Source organism: Neopsephotus bourkii, unplaced genomic scaffold (assembly GCF_033783945.1).
Source record: "Neopsephotus bourkii isolate Nb327-2 ecotype Australia unplaced genomic scaffold, CSIRO-AGI_Nbou_v1 NB_1434, whole genome shotgun sequence".
Taxonomy (NCBI): Eukaryota; Metazoa; Chordata; class Aves; order Psittaciformes; family Psittacidae; genus Neopsephotus; species Neopsephotus bourkii.
Genome location: NW_026901911.1, coordinates 137353 through 157854, shown reverse-complemented (window position 1 = coordinate 157854; position 20502 = coordinate 137353). Strand labels below are relative to the sequence as shown.

The 20502-nt window shown below is 43.6% G+C and overlaps 1 protein-coding gene across 4 annotated transcripts in view; it reads right to left on the bottom strand.

Annotated features, from left to right (window-relative positions):
- SFMBT2 (Scm like with four mbt domains 2) overlaps nucleotides 1–20502 on the bottom strand; it is a 107327-nt gene that overhangs the window by 20531 nt on the left and 66294 nt on the right. For all 4 annotated transcript variants that reach the window (XM_061368642.1, XM_061368643.1, XM_061368641.1 and 1 more), the window contains 8 exons: nucleotides 17480–17581; nucleotides 16778–16925; nucleotides 11808–11890; nucleotides 8749–8875; nucleotides 4263–4376; nucleotides 2902–2944; nucleotides 2281–2351; nucleotides 971–1110 (listed from right to left, as the gene is read on the bottom strand). In XM_061368642.1, coding sequence (XP_061224626.1) covers nucleotides 971–1110; nucleotides 2281–2351; nucleotides 2902–2944; nucleotides 4263–4376; nucleotides 8749–8875; nucleotides 11808–11890; nucleotides 16778–16925; nucleotides 17480–17581 — 828 coding nt within the window. The remainder of the gene's footprint in view (nucleotides 1–970; nucleotides 1111–2280; nucleotides 2352–2901; nucleotides 2945–4262; nucleotides 4377–8748; nucleotides 8876–11807; nucleotides 11891–16777; nucleotides 16926–17479; nucleotides 17582–20502) is intronic.

Sequence of the window (20502 nt, the reverse complement as noted above, 5' to 3'; positions counted from 1 at the left end):
CACCTTCCACTACAGCAGGTTGCTCCAAGCCCCCATCCAACCTGGCCTTGAACACTGCAAAGCATGGGGCAGCCACAGCTTCTCTGGGCAACTTCTTCCAGGGCCTCACCACCCTCAAATAGACACCTAGAAATTCCTGTGCTTTTCCACCAAGGGTAGATGGAGCTCAGCTATGCTCCTGCATGCACATCAAGTGCGTTTCATATAGGTACAGGCCTGAAAGTTGAAAGTTCTACATTTCTAAAACACCCAATTCAAACTGCAATAGTGTCCAAGGCACCAACAGCACCCTGCTTATTCAACAGTACCATATTGCTGTCCTCCGCCGCCCGCAGTCACCTTGGCTTTCATCTGTACATGAACTGTAATCTTTGTGGAAAACATTTATGCATTTTTTCAAAGAAGGTAGCTTTATTCCAAGGCCACAGCAAGTGCTCAACACTCTGGCTTCATCCCAAAGCAAGCACTGATTGGGTCAGGACAAAGTGAAGAGATGGTGGTACTCTGCCATCCCTGCTGCATGGAATTAACCTGTCCGTACTGAGCAAGAGCTGGGCACACCACAGCTTCCACTCATCACACCACACACACCTCTGCTTGGCTTTCTGCCCTGATCTCAATGGTTTGGGCCCCACCAGACCACTTTCATACATACAGAGGTGTCATCCACGCTGGATCTGCTGGCCCAACAGCATCATGGATGGCAACACCCACAGAGGTCAGCTTTAGGGACAGCCCCGACAGAACATGAATTCTCTTGCACACAGTTAAGACAAAACTTGCTCCCAATCAACAGAACTCCCCGTGTCTCAAAAATGTCACCTCTCCCATTAAGACTCACAATGCAGTTTTGAGTTATGGAAACCACTGTAGAGCTCTGGGACAATTTTAGGTGCATTGCTCTCAAATTCTGGGGCTGGCAACCCATGCTTTCCCCCTGAAATCCCCCCAAAAGAGAGCTGAGCCATACCTCTTTGAGGACCAGCACACACTTGCCAGGCCCGACAGACTGAGGTAGCTCTGCTATTCTGCCTTTGTTTAAATATGGACCTGAGAAGCAGCGGTGGTTGATGTAGAGCTGGGGGCAGCAGTATCTCCCATTGATGGTGCCTGCAAGGAGAAAGTGGCATTGATGTGCATGTAGCACTTCTGTACAATACATCAAGGGCACTTCTTCCTCCTCCTAGATGTGGTAAGAAGGAAAGAAGAGTAAAGGAGGCACAAAATGTCTTCCTTGAGATAGAAGGTAGAGAAGCCTCTGCTACTTGAATCCATCCGACACAGCAAAGTCAAGTGCTTTTAATAGCAAATGATTTGGCTGCACACCCTACTGAAAGGAGACTCAGGAAAGGATTTAATTCAGAATATGACCCAAGGCTCTCTCATAACTCACACTGCAGATGGGTGTGAGCGACTCAGCAGCAACTTACCAGAAAGGGAATGTATTAACTTCTTCTCACAGATACAGAATTGACTCAGGGAGAAAATTCAAGTGGAGAGCTCTACAAACCCCTCTTCAGCTACTGTCCAACATAGTGAGCACTGCGGTGCCCTTCTCGTGACCTCATATGAGTCTACAGAGCAGTTTTCTTTGTCTGGGCTAATTACTCTGGGCTCCTTTATAGCCCATGGAGGAAAGTGGGTACATCTCAATGCAGTTCATCTACCATTCAAACGGTTATCCACTTTTTGGTTATACCCAAAAAGAGCCCATTTCTCCCCATTTAGTTGTAATGGGGCCCTGGGATGTTGGCTCAGATGTCAATGTGTGTCCTGCAGCCTGCTGGAATAAAGTGAGTTAAATCCTGCTGAGTCTAAGCAATTAAATAGTTGAACATTGCACTCCCAGAGCCTCCTTCCATTGCTAAAAGGGAGAAAAATCTGCCTTTAGCAAAAGGATCAGCCATGCCACAGTGTCTTGATGCTAACACAGGGACCATTAAGTCCTGGTGTAAGCATTTTCATTGATGCCAATTAAAAAACCACGTCCATCTCCACCAGGGCTTCATTAGCCTGGCCTTAACATCATTAGGGGCCAGGGTAAGCTGCAGGGGAATTCAGATAGCCCCAGCAAGACACAGCATTCACATGTGGAGGACCAGACTCTCACATCAGAGACTCCTTGCAGTGTTGGTGGGTCTACACCACTCCTACATCCCTGAGGATGTGGTACCATCTGCTCACCCATATGACACAGTCACTCCCTTTCTGGGGTCATCTCCCCCAACAGAAGCAATAGGTCCTTGAAATAAAGATCTTGCCAGTGCTGAGCAGCCTTACCTGTGGTGTCTGGCTGAGGAACTGGGCAGAGGTCATGAGGTATTTTCTCAACAGGCACTGTGGATGGTAACCTGTCAAACAGCAGTTTGGTGTATTTAATAGGAGCAGGCAGGACATAAGGGGCAGAACCAGTATTCAGGCTGGACAGAGATGCATCAGCACCTGCCTGGGCTGAGGAATGGAGATACCACAAATACAACCTCATTTCCACATGTTTTATCATAGCCCAGGGCCTGCATATTGCAAAAGAAAGAGCCAGATCCACACCTCCTCCAAAGATATACTCTGGTCTGTAAGCTTTACCCCAAATATTCACACTTAATCCCCTTAAATTCTTGTTTCTAGCAAGTGCAAGGGCTAGATAGGGAAATGCCCTCCTGGTACATGTCCATCTTCCATAAGCATCCCTTACTGGCCATCAGACACTGGCTATGCAGTTCCAACTGGTAACAAACCTCTATTATAAAGACTTTCTAATATGCTCACAAATATTTCAAAGTATCCTCTTGTCGATTCTGCTGCAGTATCAGGGCAGTAGTTACCAAAGTCACTGTGTATTATCTCCCCTGGAAGACCCGACACATCCCTGTAGAAATATCACCTTAAATAACAAAAACTTACTGCTTTTCTGGTTGCACAACTGCAATTCTTCTCTTCCTTCTCACTGCAAAAATGAAGCAAGGAAGAAAAAAAGCACACGTTTTTACCCTTCTGTCCTATAAAGTATACCCATAATGTATAAAAAGCTGTATTAATGCACTGACTATAAAATGACTTGTAACACAATGAAATGGTACTTAATTACTATTGCCATCTTTTCTTGGTATGTTTTTAAGTCACTACATCATTAAAACCTACTTTAACGATCTAATAATACATTTAATCCTTCCTCTGGAATGCTAATATTGTGCTTTATGGGATCAGTGTAGAAAAAAAAATTAAGATAAAAACACAAATATCTTTCCATACAGAAACACATATGGGTAAGATTACATTTTACAAGCATGATTACCTCCAGCATCATTTATCCTAGCTATAAATTGCGATAAGGCTGCATAATGTTGCCATAGCAGTATTCTCCCAAATTAGGCCCCGGCTGCCTGATTTTTAACTTAAGCATATTTAACTCTTCAAAAGGGTTGACACATTTTAAAATTTGCCTTTCAGATGTTAATTAATATAAACAGTGAGGCTAATTTTTCATCTGGTGGCTTGAGACTGGAGTTGGATAACTTCTGCGAGGAACAGAACAGCACCAAACTACTGAGTGCACAAGAGCAGCCTTCAAATGCAAATGGAAAGGGAAGAAATTAATCTTAATACACACTGAAGGCAGGACAAAACACTGTAAGGCTTACTTATGCTGGGAGAGATGTAAATTGAATACTAAAGAAATCTCTGAGTTGATAAGGGCACAGAAATAACTGGGTAGATACCCTGAGCAGGAGCAGAAACTCCCTTGCAGGAGGTCAGCAAACATCTCTCAGTTTAGATGGAGCAGATCCTGTTTTGGAGAGGAAGCAACTGGATGGTCTCTTTATGTCCACTCCACCCTATAGTTCATGGGGTTTTTCCCAGTTTGAGGTTCTATGTCCCTAATTCACTCAGCTACCCAAGTGAAGCTGGGTCAGCACAACAAAACCTGGTTTCACTCTGACAAACCCATCACAAACCCACAACCCACAGTCTCAATCCACATAACAGTGCAATCTCAAACCACATAACAGCTTTTCCTGGTGCAAACAGTCCCGTTTTTTAGAGGGACTGATCCCACAGACAAGTACAAATCACGTAATACCAGCGCTGCACAGTCTGGTAGCTAATTAGATTTATTGCTCTTTACTTACAGCATACTTACAGCCTGGTTACTAGTATGCTTGTTAGGTGGGTAGTTCCAAGAATGGGATTACAGACATAAGACAAACTCCCTGATATATATGTTGATGTAATACCTATGCTGCTTGAGGTTTCCATGTACTTACAAACAGCTTTGTGTGGTGGAGTTAGGTTATAAGCATTTGCTTCACACCAGCCAACAGGGAAAATGTCCATAGACTCTACATCAACTATGTACTCTGGAGAGGGCATCTGTAAACCTATAAACACAGATTTATAATATAACTTAGACAGGGAATACGAAGCTCAGAGCCATTGGAGCATTCATCATGAAACAAGCGAAGCAAATGATGAAACATGTGAAAATAAATCTGCATCCCTGCATCAAAATCAGGCCCCATTTCATCTTCAGTTTGGCAGACAGCAATGACAAGGCTGCTGCATTTACAGTGCAATGTGATTCCAGGGAAAAGCCCCATGAAGAGCACTCTAAGGGTATGCAGCAAAGCAGCCAAAAGCCAGCGAGGTAAAACATGTGTGACTTTCCCCAGCAAGATGGACTGATTGACCCTTGGGGTTTTTGCTGAGCTCACAAGTTAAGTTAGCCAAAGTTGCTGGGTGCTTGCTCTTAAAGATGTACATAAGGCAATGTGATGACAGGCCTTTATGCCCCAGTGCCCCTCCCCTGAAGCATTTTTGTGTGGTCACTGTTTTTAAGGGTGGGAGAAGGCCATTCTTCTGCCTAGAAGTGCCATGAATTCTCCTAGGGCTCCTCACTGCACATGGAACATGAACTGATCACTCAACAGAGGAGAGGCAATATAAAAGCCCAAGTGGGACACACGCACTAAGATCTTTGCTATAATAGTAAATTCAAAATCCCACTGAAAATCTCTGCTTAAAGCAAATATAGTTTGGTCATTATGTCTCCTTAGAAGACATTCTCCTGTCTCGGTTTATGAGGGTCATACTCCAAAGCCCATTGCAGCAAATGGAAATATTCCTGCTGGCTTTGAGTTATTCTGAAAACAACTCTGGCTCCTGAGCCAAGACACCATTTAATTACTCCAAGTCCTCCTGCACTGGCACAGCCTGGCCAGCAACTTCACCCCCCTCTGCCATTCCCACCCTAGGACCTACAGCTCCAGCATCAGTGTGAGATAATCTCCTAATAAAAGAGACCAAAGGATCAGCAGCTTCCCCTACAGCATCCTTGCCTTCGCATCTGTCACAGCATCTTTGCCTCCTGCTTCAGGCAGCAGTGTTTGACTGTGCACAGCTAGATAACTACCAGGAGCTCCCCACTAATGAATGTTCATCAAGGGCTTGCTGTGTAATTTAAACAGTAATTGAACTCTGTGATGGGAATGGCATTGAGACCGAGATGCAGCATTTGGATCAATCTTTTCTCTAGTAATAAACTTGGTGCACTTTGAGGGTGGCTGCATGAAAACCCAAAGGAAGGAGGAAAATAGGTGCTGGTGCTCACAGTGCTGGAGGAAGTAATTGAAAAATGAAATCATGATGTCTGCATAGATTCATGGGTGTCTTCATGGTATTTTTCTGAGCCCTGCACCACAGTTACACATTATACACTGAAGAAAGAGTTTCTATTCCACTGGGATATGGGGAAGAGAAAAGGATGGGATGAAGGCACAAGATACAGAACACAATCAATGCAAGGTCTCAACAGGTGGCATGCTCTGCAAAACCATTTCCCTCCAAGAGATCTCTGCTCAGTTTGAACCTGATGAAAGCTGCACCTTCCAGTGGGCAAAACATTTTTACCTAACACCACAAATGCATCCAAGGAACTGATGTGAGAACTACTGAAGTCAGTAGTAAGACATGCACCAAGTGAACAAGGCATGGATCAAGCCCTAAACAGCAAGAGATCAACACATTCCCCACTGAGATTTCACCAGATCTGGGAAAATCCACTCTTTTCATTACTGTAACTGTTCTCGGTGTTATTCTGACCAAATAAACAGACTGAATGCACTTTCCTGCTTGCAATCAACTACGGATGTGACATGAACATTCTGGGTTTGAAGTTTACAGCTGCAGCCACACTGATGAGCGAGGAAGCACCATAATGTCTGTTCAGCTGTAACACCACTATTCCTCTTATACGATATACTCAAAGCTTCGCTGTCCTCCTTGGCACTGCTTCTTCCCCCTGGCAAGCGATAACCCTTCCTTCCACTCCCAACATCTTACTGCTTTGTTTGGCCTCACTCATATTAGTGGAAAACAGCTTGTTTAAGACTCATTAGTTTCAAATTCTGCCTTTTATGCTGCCGTCTTCTCAGACTAACAAATATCCATAAGCCTTGAGAGGTTAAATAGAAGAGAACAGGGAGACTGAGAACAGAGTGAAGAAAACTTTCATGATGCTATGAATCCTACAGGATGGACAGAATAGAGCAGCAACTCTCAAAGGGAAAATTATAGAAAACCTCGCTGGAGAAGTGATTAACAAAAGGGTTTTCCTCAAATTCCTCGGCTCTGCAGAGAGTGAACATTATTACTTGTATAAATTCAGACCAGAAAGCTTCAGCTTTAAAATCTAAAATGAACCAGTAAAAATTAACAATGCAGATGATCAGTAATAAAGCAGCAGAAAGTGATGGGATGCGCACAGCATCGGATCAGCCCTGTGCTTCTTTTCCAGCAATGGGTAACTCAACTGCTGCTTATTAAATGCTCACCCTGAAGTTTACAGAGTTTTGCTACTGTACAAAGCATGATTTATTAAGCAATGTTCCCTCGTGTCTAACTCGACGCTGCTTAACTGCTGCGTACTGGTTTATGGCTGCAGTTTGGGCTGTCAAACAGGGCAACAATGAAAGCTTCAGATGCTCCCATGATAAATGGTGGGACCCGAGGCCTTCAGCAATGGGCTCCTATGGTAGCTGGGGAGTCTTGCTGCTACCAGAGTATAAATAATCAGTTAGAAACAATAGCGTATTAATGGAATAAAAAAAAACCCCATGCCACAGTTCAAGCCACATTTATTTTACAACTCTGCAAGCAGGGTTTGGGTTTTTTTAATGCCTGGCTTTAGCATAACACTGTGCATACTGAAGTCATACATTTCACCAGCAGCAAAGATTCCTCTTTATTTTTTACAGTCTTTTGCATCTTTCCCTTTTATTACAGTTCTATTCCTGGTATCGAGATACAAAACAAGAGCGTAAAGCATCTATGATTCAGGACTGAAAAGACAAGGAGATGCCCACAGCTATTTTTATGACAAGCTGTAAAGTTACCCTTTAACAAATTAGAAGTATAAAAGGCAGGGAGAAAAAGATGAGGGAGGGGAGCAAGGTCAGAGTGTGAGGCCCTCTCCCTGCTTCTATCCCGGGTCTTGGAGGACTAGCTGATTTAAAGACCTAAGAAACAGCACTTCCTATCTACTATAACAGGCAAAAGTTTAATGAACACCAATTCCCTTTGAAAGTATTACAGCTTGGGAGCCAGAAGGAAGAAGGATTCAAAACCCCATAAAATCTGTATATAAAAGTGAAGGCACCTGGCCATTTAAGAAGGGAAGTTGCCAAAATGTGTCTGATTCCTTGATCAGATATTCAACAATATCCTTACTAAGAACCGCATTTGCAGTAAGTGTTGATTCCAGCTCTTTACCAAACACAACTACTCCGTGTCCAGACCAGGCTGCAGATAAGCTTTTGCTACCTCAATTCAGAAAGCAACCAGTTATCTCTGATGAAAAAGACGAAACCTGTTATTGCACACAGCTCTGCTAAAAGCAAAGATGCAAAGCTGTAGCTGCTCTTCATACTGGAGATAACCACGGAGGAGACAAATTGCCCAGGGTGACAGCTCTATGTCAGGGATGGAGAAGGATGACAACCCAGCTCTCCTACATCCCAAACCACCTCTCCTGCATTCAGGCACACGTCTGCAGCTCTGCTGTTACCACCTCTCAGCCAGTCCAAACCATGAGGCTCAGCAGCAAAGACACAAGAGGCATGAATGATTTGGCCTGCCAAGCTTTAGGTCAGCAGGAATTTCTCCTTTGTTAGGCACCAAGTTATAAATCTGAGAATGGGATTTATCATGGAGGTGTCAGGAAGCCTTGTCTACCATATAAAGCTACTTCATAGAGCTAAACACCACTGAACATCTGCCTTTTTTACATACAGAACAAGCTGCTGGCACAAATGAGGTACTTTGGGTTATGTGACAATGTTTTTACTAACTTTAAGGGCTTTTGACTAGAGATCTTTTCTCTAGGGAGGGAAGGAGAGAGAAAAGGAAGGAATTACAGGGATCAGACGATCCCATGAGAGCACATTGGGAATAACAGTGGAAGTCTCAGCCACACAAGTGAGGCAAACATCCATTCCCAGGATGCAGGTCTATCATGTTGGCAGAGAGGAGGTTTCTATCATCAACAGAGATCACGCTGAGAGAGTCCACATTGATGGGGGGATGGAAGGGATTTGTGTCTCCCTTAGGGAAAGATAATTCTTTATAACATATTATTGGCCAACGTGTATATAATGGAAAGGATGGAGAAAGCAGTTTTGTGCGGAGGATGAAGGACGAAATGAAGAGAGTGCTGTAGTGAACTGCACAAACACAAGAAGCCTTTACAGCACATACCTTCAAGGTGAAGCCACATTAACCGTCCTTTAACTGAGGTGACAGAAGCAACGCATATCTCTGCAGGGTTCCTGGGGTTCACTGCCTCCAGCTTCATGTTCTTAGTAAAGCCACGGCTGAAGGATGTCTGAAAGAGTCAAGAGCCATCACTGAAACATGGAAGTGCAGCACTGTGTGACTGGGAAACATGAGTTTAACATGGTTTGATTTTCACGGGACGTGCAGGATACACTGATGAACACAAAGACATTCAGATTCAAAATGGAGCTGCCCTGAACATCTGTATTGGATTTTGGTAGTGGGCAATGCTACAGGGGTGGTTTCTGTGAGAAGCTGCTAGAAGCTTCCCACATGTTTGACAGAGCAAACACCAGCAGCTCCAAGACAAACCCACCACTGGCCAAAGCTGAGCCCAGCAGTGATGGTGGTAGAGCCTCTGGGATAACATAGTTAAGAAGGGGAACAGCTGACGCACAAAAGCAACTGCAGCTGGGGAGAGGAGTGAGAATATGTGAGAGCAACAGCCCTGCAGATCCCAAGGCCAGTGAGGAAGGAAGGAAGAGGTGCTCTAGGCACCAGAGCAGAGATTCCCCTGCAGCCCCTGGTGCAAATCACGGTGGAATAAACACCCACCTGCAGCCCATGGACCTCCATGTGGAGCAGACAACCACCTGCAGCCCATGGAATATGACATATTGGAGCAGAGGGATGCCTGAAGGAGGCTGCGACCTTACCTTCTGTCCCTTCCAGCATCCCCTCTCCTTTCACTTAGTCTCAGTCCCTTCCCCATATCACCACCACAACTATTTCATAAAACATACTAACATACTGGGGCCATGCCATGGCTTCCTTTCCTTTAATTTTCCTCCTCATTGTCCCACCTGTTTTGCAATACATCAGCTCCAAGTGCTTGCACCACTCTATTTGCACACAGTAGCATGACAAAATTCTCTCTCTTGGCTGAGATTTTGGCTAATAATAATTAGGATGGGTAGCAACTGTCACTGGCTCAAAATGACACCAATCTGTCATCCAGCAACCCCATGTGAATGACTGGAAGCCAGACTCGAATTCAAGCTTTCTGCTGTGCATACAGCACCTCAGACCATGGGGACTTCACTGGGAGCTCTTTATGAGATGAAAAACTTCTGAATTTCATCTGCTGTTCGTAACGAGGCCTTCCAAGAATGTGCTGCTTGTCTCAAACGTTGCCTGGACTGTTGCAAGTCTCGCTCAGCACACAGATCAGCTTCACCCTATAAAAGCTGCCAGTGGCTAGGACTCCATAAAAGCAGGCCAAGTTTGTTTAAATGCCTTTCATGTTGCCTAACAAGGAAATGTCATTTATCATCACATGGGCTCCTTTCATTGCGATTCAGTGCTGGAGGCTATTTATACCGAATCAATGGCAAAACAGTTAGCTGGGAGTTTATTTTACTAAGCATTTCGTCATGTCAATCCATTTCATAACTGCTTCTCCTTGTTAAATATCCACCCCCCTGGGGAAAACAGTTACAGCACATCCATTTCTAGCACCACATCTAGGTGGAAGATGTGCCTGCAATACAGCTTCTATCAAAGAGCCTCTCACAGCCACGCAACAAATGAACCGACCTGCCAGGGAGGTTGGACAAGCAACAAGCGAGAGATTACATCTCTCTGCAGAGAACTGTGTTATTGAGAGTGAAAGAATAACAGACACATGTTCATCTGATGAATGTTTCCTTACAAAAAATGAAGTAAAATGCTTAGATCTGATTTAATCTTTGGATGATATTACACAGAGACTACCCTCAAGCCTGCTGGTGCTGAGAGCACAGATCTATTACTTGACAAAATGAAAAGAGATAAAAAGAAAAGGGAGGGGAGCCTGCAGAAGAGATGTGATAATTGTCCCACTCCATTGGTGTGATGCAGCATTGTCCAGCTTCCCAAAGTGCTTTCAGGAATCTTTGCTTAAACTGCCTTAAGGCATAGCATGGCACAATAAATGGAGCAGAGAAATCCCAATTCTGATTTGATTCCCAAGCCAAACTCTGTTGATGATACAGGTCTTCTAAATTCACCAACAAAAAGCGTTCAAATTCATCAATTCACCATCAAAGGTCTGTTCAAGGCTGCTCTTGAGCCACCACCGATGAGGAAGACCACACAAAAACACGTCTGGTGTCTTGTGAGCCTGTCTCCATCCTGATTTTCATAAACACCCTGTCTCTCAGTCTTCTGAGTAAAGTGAAAGGCTATGTAATGCCTGAAGAACCTGCTTGCCCCCCATTCACACACCAATAGATTTTGCCCATTTTAGGTACCACCACACTGTCAGCTCCTGATGGGATCTCAACTTCCATCAGTTGATGGGAGCATGAAGAGCATCATCAGGTTACTGGAAAAGCAGGTTATATTTCTTTTTCACCAAGTGATTAATACACACCAGACCAAGCCATACTGGACTGCCATTCCCAGAAAACAGCCTGCAAAAGACTATTGCCAAAGCTCTGAATCTTGATGGCCTCCAGCATAAAGATGCTGCTCATGCTCACATCCCTGTTGCTGTAGCAAGGAAGCACACAAACTGTTGCAAAGACGAGAGCACTCATTCAGGTTAATCACCCCTCTCTTACTCTGAATCAACAGTTTCAACCTTAGCTTTTAAATGCATTTGGTTTGGTTAAATGTATCCCTCTGGGAAGAAGAGAGAAATGAGAAAAGGGCCAGATGATATAATGCAATTTTTTACTTAGTTTATTGTTTTTTAATAGCGTTTGAATTACTTGTAAATTCAAATGGTCAGTTGAGATCCTTCTTGTGCTAAGTGATCAGAGAAGAGATGAAGACCAGGAAATCTAAATGAATCAGAAAAAGACAAGAGTAAGATACTTTCTCTTCTCTTTTAGGGATGGAGACCTGAAACACTTCTCCAGCTTTCTTTCTGTCAGACTCATAGCAGACTGGGAGAACCTCTCAAAGCTTTGCTGCAGCTTTCCTGTAGCTTTCCTGTGCAAGCTGTTTTGTTTCACATGGATCAACAGGAGTGACACAAAGGCAAAATGAGAACTTACGTTTCTAAAGCACAGGTGAGGCGCAGCCTCAGCTCCACACTGTTTCTGGTAGTCTGCCCAGTCAAAGTCCTGGCCAGAATAACCTGCAGTGTGACAGAACAGAAAGTGCCATCAGCCACCTCTTCACACCAGAGAGAGAGCACAAAATGAGCCCCAAGCAGACAAACACTTGTGTTCCAGCATCCCACCTCAGTGAACTGTGCAGTGTCAGCAGGCAGGTTCTATGGATGCCAGTTCATACACCATGAGAGCCAATGCCAATGCTTCTCAAGCCCTCACTCACACACCTTCTGTATTTTGCTTTGAAAACTTCAGGTCTGTGTCAAAAGTAACAAAACATATTTATTTTCCCTATTTTCCCTTTCCTGTCAGCATCTCCCAGGCTTTAATAAACCCATAACTAGTGAGATGTATGTCTGTCCCAGTTTCCAGGTGGGACTGACCCAGGACTTCTTTCTCCTTCCTTTAGCTATCTAAAAGATGGGGTTATGGAGCTGGACATCAAGGATCCCAATATCAGTGGACAGGGAGAGGATAAGCACAATCAGAAGCTGATCCATCCTCTCTTTCAAAGCATGACATAAATTCTCCCTCTTCATGGATATGGATGTACCCTCTAAGGCTGACTTTCCAGAAGCTCTGCATATGTGAGCTGAATCCCATCATAGTAAGCATGTTGTCCAAGGCTGTATAGAAATCTGAAGCAGAACAGGAAAATGAATGCAGATTTTTAAGACTAAAGCCTCATCAAGTAGGAGATCTTTTCAGCCTCTGCTTCTAGGAATTAAATGGGAAGCAACATTGATTTCTGTGAGCATCTCTCAAACAGTCTCATCACAGAAAGACAAAACAGAACTCTGCTCATCCACTCTTTTTACCTGGGTATTTAGGAAAAAACAATCTTGGAAGAAAAAAGGTTTTCTTATTTGCTTTTGGGCTGTTTTTTGGGTTGGTTTTTTTTTTTTTTTGGGTCTGCCTCTTTGTCTGTATTTTTATAGTGCTTGAAACCAGAGCGTTAATCCTGTCCAGGGCCCTGTGATGACGCTGTCAATACTAATATCATTGCAGAACTACTCTCAGTGAAGTCTCAGGACTCATCTAAGGGCCTCAGTCTCTCTGTCTGGCATCTCAGCTTGGCCTCATTTCACAGAACATCCCTTAGTACCTTTTTCATTGATAGTCAGAAAGGGACACTCAAGATCAGATGGGAATGAATCATTTATCACAATGAAAATGATGACATTTTTGTAGGCAAGGACTGGAATACTGAGTGGAGTCACCTCACTGTCACCCAGAACCAGAACAGGAGGTAAAAATGCTGAAAAGAAAGTCTCAAGCATCCTGCTACCACGCAAGTGTATGGGATAAGATGAATTTCTAACAAGTGCCTACATGACAAATTAATGAGATAAAGCCTTGAGCTAAGATGCGTGTCTCCATGGGGCATGGAAAGCTAGGAGTAAACATGCACAGGACAGTAAAAAAGGGCAGTTACTTATAGAGAATGTTCATTTTTCATACAAAAATATATACCCTTGCATTTTTTTTTAACACCCAAATTGTGGACCTGTATTTTCATCCTGCTTCTTCTTCCATCTCCTTTTTTATTTCCAGTTATTTGTTTGCCAGATACTTTTCAGCTTCATAAAATGAAACGGAAAAAAGGAGGTGAAATCCACAACACATCACAAGGGGACTCATCTGATCACATACAGATCATCTGATTGCATACAGATGTTTGCAGTGGAGATGCCTGTAGCTTTGCCTGTCGCCCTGTGCTCCCTAAAGAGTCAACAGGGATACAGGCAGGTCTGGAGGTGATCTACCTGTCCTCCTGCAGAAGGAAACTTGTGAAAGTCCCTCTTGTTCCCTATTGACTCCAGAAGAAGCCAGGGTGAGGGGCTCAGCTGTCTACATAACAACCACGTAAGTTGTCGCATAGTTGTCTACATTAAAACATATGGGGTCCTTCACAGCTACCAGGGCACACTGCTTTCAGGGACCCAAAAATCTGCCCACAGCCTCCATAATTCTCTCATCTCTGATTTAAACGCCCAACGGACAGGTTTTGAATCTTTATTGCAAGCAACACACAATCTTGGCTGAGTGGATGGAAAAGGCACATTGACATGGTTTCAGCGAGGTATAAACACTTGACTGTGTTGTCACCACACAATCAACCATTGGCTTGGCCTGGAACCACTGAGATTGCTGGAAGACCTTTTGCTGTAGACTTCAGCAGCATCAAAACCTGGGAGGGCAGTTAGAGTTTGCCATAACTCACTTCAACAGCCCAATGAGGATGACTCCAAGATAAGCATGCTCAAGAACTGGCTTCAAACAAGTCTGGACCTGTATATGGCCTTTCTATGGAGCATCATGATATAAGCTGCCTCCCTTAGTACATGGGGAGGTACTATGTGCCCAGCACCTCCATTAGCACGTGATACTCACATACTGTTATCCTTTACTGCTCAGCTCAAGTAATAACGTTTAAAACTGTATGATTCAACTGTGCTCCTCAATCATGTCATACCTCATCGTGTTTGCTCTCAGCATGGAAAAGACCAGTGGTCTAATCAGAAGCAAATATAGCAAATACACTGGAAGTTTTGGAAGTGGCATTTTCTTGGTTAGCCTTATAGCTAGGAGCACCACCAATATGTTTTTCCCCCTCTTAATAGCTCATTAAAAAGGAACAATGGGTGTTACTTTAAAGGGAAGTGGTCTATAAATTCAGCTCTAATAAATATAAACAGTGCTTGTTCAGTGTTTATACAGCAGCAGTAAATGGGTACTCATTTTTGGCACTGTACAGGAAAATACTGCTCTCTATTTCTAGTAGCAAATGTTTGCACCTCCTGTTCATGACTCATCTAGTAAATGTTTGGCTTCAACAAAGGCCTGATAGGGGAAAAAAAGGCAAGAGAATAGGATATCAGACAAATAAAGGACTTTGAACCCAAATACCACAACCTGGCACGCTGTTCTGATGAAATCAAACCAGTTAATTTTAAAATCAGGGAACTTCCTTGCCAATCATAAATTAACCAAAAAACCCAAGTCCAGAATACAGCAAACAAATCCTTCCAAAGAAAAAGGACTTCTTCCATCGTCATCTTTTTCTCCATGGGAACTTCCTGCCTTTCAAAAGCGAGAACCATTTGGGCAATGCTAAGTGTTGTCAACATACTCGCTGTTAAGGGGGATGTTGATTGGGAATGTATTGAGTGCTGGGGAAGTGGGAGCCTGGTTAAATCTGGTCTGAGAAGGGGCAACTCTGGGTACTCAGGTAGAGCTGCCCAGTGATTTGGGTGCAAGTGGTGGGATTTCCTCCTTCTGCAGATCTGCTCATTAGCTGCCAGCTCACACCACAGCCTTCTGCACTCCCACAGCATTGCAGCCCTCTCCTATCACTCCTGGTTATTTCTTTACTCAAAGCTGGTATTATTCTGCTCAGTGCGAGCTCGGATGATTTCCCTGTGCTTTCTTTTTTGGTGGTTTGTGCTTTTTTGTTGTTGTTTTCCACAACAAATAAATCATTCTAACATCTGATTATATTTTAGTGACTTAAAGAGCATGTCTGCCAACAGAAGAGGATTTTGACACCAAAGGTGCTAAAATGCAGTTTGGGCACGCAGCCCTCTTACATAGTATGAAAAACAGGAATACACAGCATGTATCTATCTGCCCCTTGCTTTATGCCTTTTTAATAGCTTCCCCACAAGATTTCTTATCTGACAGCAGAAACCAAAGTTATTTCATCAGAGGAATGAAGGGAGACTTTCTGTATTTTCTGAGGAGCTCACGTGGACCCCAATCACCAGGCACCACACCAGATAACTACTTGTCCTTTAGACATTACTGGCCAAGTTGAGAAATATCCATACAACAGATGCTACAGACACTTCTAAAAATGTTGGCATTTAAAGAAGAGTTCAGATGCACTTGGCCCACAAAACACCATCTCAGACAGGCTTTGTATCAGCATGGATTGGAAAATATTGGGCCACGACCCTGTAAAGAGAAATGTCTGGCCTATGTTCAAGGCCAGGTTGGACACAGCCTTGGGCAATACAGTCAAGGGTGAGACATCCCTGCTCATGGCAGGGTGTTGAAACTGGATGACCTTAAGGCCCTTTCCAACCCAAACCATTCTATGATTCTACGTTGTATTTTAGTTAATTAGCTGGCCTGCAGGAAGCCACATGTGCATTCGGAGTGGCAAAACCAACACATTCCACTGACTTTCATTTGTAGCAACTTTTCTAGCCAAGTATCAGTGAGCAGTTACACAGGCATTATCATTCCAACTGGATTCAAGCAGGAGAGAGCCTGCATCCAGACAGCACATTTATTTCAGTAAAAGCAACAGGGTAATCATGGATGCACTGCATGCAGATGCACGTACAGGACTCCAGGACACTGTTGGGAATTTCAAATCATGTGTGCTGAAGGATATGCTGGATACACGTAAGAGGACTCTGAATCTGGTAGGGAATAACCCTTTTCTTCCCTGGGTTTGGCAGCAGCATGGTTTTTCCAAAATTAAGACAAATCCGTGTGTATAAAACTTAGTGTTTGGGGGTTCTTTGGAAGGTGGGGGTTGAGGAATTTCAGGGAGATGCCCAGTTTGCCTCTAGTATGATATGATTTTTAATGCTCCTTTTGCTCTCTACACACACAAAGCATCACTAACAGGCATTTCATGGGAATACACTAGGTTTCAATGCAGCCTGATTCAGACTGCATTCTGAAGCAGGCTGCATACGGACATCAATCCACCAGCAAGACTTGCTTGCAGAGATGTTCATGGGCTGGTATGAGCCAGAACAGTTGCAATGACTCAATAGAGCTACTCTGGTTTCAGATACTTATGGTGACAGTCTGCAATGAACTCATCATGGTTTTAAAGACAATAATAACAAGCAAGCTTCTTTCAGAGAAAATCATCAAGAAGGAATACAAACCCTTGGGAGGTGTGAGATTGACTCCGTTTTTAAGGCACCACTGTACTGGCAAGATCCCTAAGGAATCCGCATGGCAAAGCATTGAGATTTTGCTGGGTTCAGGCCTCAAGTCATCAATGGTCACTTGTAAATAATGATTGTTAAAAACCTAAGGGGTGAAAAAGAAGAAAACAAAACCAGAAGTTAAATTCTTTGTAACATTAAGGAATGTGGACAGCCAGGCCCTGGGATCAAACCATTCATGAAAATAACCCACTCTAACCTAACACTTTGCATTAAAGTGTTTCTACCAAAGAAATCAAAGCCTGAGTTTTAGACATGGGTAAACTGAGACGAGGGGAATCGCTGGGGTTTATGGTCACTCAGTGTGCCCATAGCTGAGCAGGGACTGGAGACAATCCTATAAACCCCACAGCCTTCTCTCTCTTCTCCTAGAAACTGTGGGTCCAGCTACAGTTTCCATCCAGCTGCTTTATTTCAAAAGGCTTCCCAGATGTGCACAGAAAATACATACGCATGGAGGGGAGATTGGGATAAAAGAGGGATCCTTTTTTTTGTGTGGATGTGGTAGATGGACATGCCCATCCCCATTGGATTTATGTGCATTTAGTTAGCTGGTGACGACTGTGGGAAAGAATTAATTAGGAACATCCATGGATTTTTAATGTTGGCTGTTTTCATCCCTCTTTTCTGGGAACTCACCTTGGTCACTGATGCAGGACAGATATGAAATGGCTCCCTTATATTCACCGCCTCCAGCTTCATCCCCACAGTGAAGAAGTGGTTTCGCAAATCAGCATGGTCCTGCAGGAAGAGATGGGAAGAGAAGCACATGGTATGCCCGTGCCAACCTCAAAGAAGAGGTCAACATATCTATTTGAAATGCATCCATGTGGATTTTGTCACTTAGCTGATTAGGAGATTGACTCCCAGCTGGCTGCTCCTGGTCCTGTGCTCTTTTCATGCCAACCCAACCACAGAGAGGGAACAGCCTCACTCCTACAGGACAGATCTGCAGGACCAAGCCCATCATATTTTAAGCATAATGTGCATCCATCTTGTCAGCAGCATCTAACCTGAACTTGGTCAACAAGGAGATCATGCTCACCAAAATGAGGACCTGTCTGAGAAATCAGACTGGTTTGGCTCAGAAGGGACCTTAAGGAACATCCAATTCCAACCCCCTGCCACAGGCAGGGACACCTTCCACTAGAGCAGCTTGCTCCAAGCCCCTGTGTCCAACCTGGCCTTGAACACTGCCAGGGATGGGGCAGCCACAGCTTCTCTGGGCAACTTCTTCCAGGCCCTCACCACCCCATAGGGAAGAACATATTCTTAAGTTCTGACATCTCCTGGGGTAATGCACAACATGGATGCAAACAGCTCAGGGTGGCCCTTATTTACCCTGATGAATGTCCAGCTCCTGCAGGGCACCAAAAGAAGGACCTGTGCTGGTTTCCGTACACTGCAAAATGGAAGTATCTCCTCTTCACCCAGGAGACTAAAGGTGGACTAGGGTGCAGACAATGAACTTGGACCCAAAATGTGGGCAATAATAGAACATGTTGGTGAGACACGCAGCTGTGCTCAAGCACATGCCCACCACAACATTTTTACCAGGATCAAACCTGGCTGCACCCAGGAAACTGCACAAAGAGGGCTTCACCCCACAGCTTTGAGACAGCAGCAGGATACAGATGTAAAATGCAGAAGCGACTGAGTTTTAATTCTCTGATTTGCCACCAGTTTGGCATTTAACATCCAGCAAATCACTTCATCCCTCATGACCCGTCTAAGAGGCATACAAGTTGGCAAACTAATTCCAGAGTAATTATCATATTTTGTGTTCATTCAATAAAAATGTCCTGCAGTATTTCTAAACCATCTGTGCATTAGCCAATACAAGCATAAAAAGAGATGATATTTAACACACACATACAGACGACTCCAAAATGAATGCAGAAAGCTTGCTCTCTACTATGTGGTTAGCAATATCGTTCCCATCTACATTCATTGCTACATGTTGTATTCTTGTTCTAAAATGATTTTCTATTGATCCAAAGTTGTATGTCATTGTGCTTTCTTTTCCCGAGAACTGTCTTCACTTGTACACTTAACAACTTCTATTTTGGGATCTTACATCACCGGTGCCATCAGAGATAAGGATTTTTACAAGCTCCAAGCATGATTAAATGAACCGCTATTTTCATCTTGCCAACCTGCAGCATTAGGGAGTCTTTTCTGTGGCAACCAAAAAGCAGACAAAAAAAAAATCATAATGGATTTAGTCTCACAGAACAAGTACAAACTCACAGGGAAACTGAGGAAGATGGAGTGAAAATGGCCCAGAGCCCAATGAACTAATAGCTGAGGAAGGAGCAGACATTCAGGAGTCTGAGCATCCTGCAGTATAACATAACCATCAGCCATACTTGTGCTTGCTGGCAGTCACTTCCATACCACTAAAGCCCCAAAGAGACCAGAGACCCATTTCTAGCAGCTTTGCACAGTTTCATTGAATAGAAGCAGGAACTAGGGAAGAAAATCTGTCTCCTTTTACACAGAGGCTGCCTAGCACTGGGGATGCATCAAATGGACAGGTCACCAAATCGCCATCTTGGGAAAAGATGATGGCTGCAAAATCCCTAACTCACCAGCTCTGAACTTCAAATTCCCAAAGGTAAGAAGCATCTGTGCCAGAGGGCTGCCTCCTCCTGCATGAGACACCCGATGTCTCTTAACCCTTAAGGTGAGGTGGCAAAGAAAAGGCAGCTTTGCAAAATGTACATGTGGAAGCAAGCTCACCATGCAGCATCTTCCCACCAAGAAGTTCCAGTATAACCCAAGATCCACCGAAGTACTTAATAGTGTTTATGTTTAAACATGCGAGTAGTTTCATCAACTTTTGAAGTGATTTGTTGATTGAGACCAAAATATTTCAAGACCAAACCATATTACTTCTCATTTTTATTTGAATCTTTTTTTTTTGGTTCATCTCCTGGTATTTGTTTTGTTCTTTTTCAAAGGACAAAAATAAACAGGTTGAGAAAAAAAAGAAAGTTAATAACATTTAAAGCTATTTTACTTCAACAGCATAACCCCTTTTCTCCACGCACTATGTACCTTAGGATCAAGTCTCCCTTCTCATTCAGCATAGCATGTAAATACCTTCCCCATTAAATTAATAGCAAGAGTGAACTCCCAAGGGAAGTTCATGGGATCTCAGGTACATCTCTCTTTTGAGGGTCAAAACCCTCTTTGAAGCAGAAACGTACATTTGTTTGGTGAGGTGCTGTGGAAGTAAAAAGCCTGTCTGTGTTAAATGTCATTCTTGAGATGGAAAAGCTTTCATAGAGTAAACGCCTTTATACCATGTCTCTCTGGCAAATGCTCAGAGCCTGGACGTTTGACCTCTCTCATATATTTGCTAAAGAGAAGCATCAAAATTTACCAAAGCAGCCCTTTCTGCAGCCACAAAAGGAAAAGAAGATCTGGAAGATAACACTATCAGTATTCACTGATGCCAGTGCTGGAGTTGCCTCAGCCAGCAGGGAATTACTTAGGATTTGGCATATGCTCCTCTTCAAAAGTCCAATTAATTTACATAATTCCTAAGAATAGACTCCACAGAAGTGATGGTAAAGCTTTTAATTAGTATTAGGCTCAAAGTGATACACTGAATAATGAACTGCTCTCTCCCCCCTTTATTCACATTGACAGGGAAG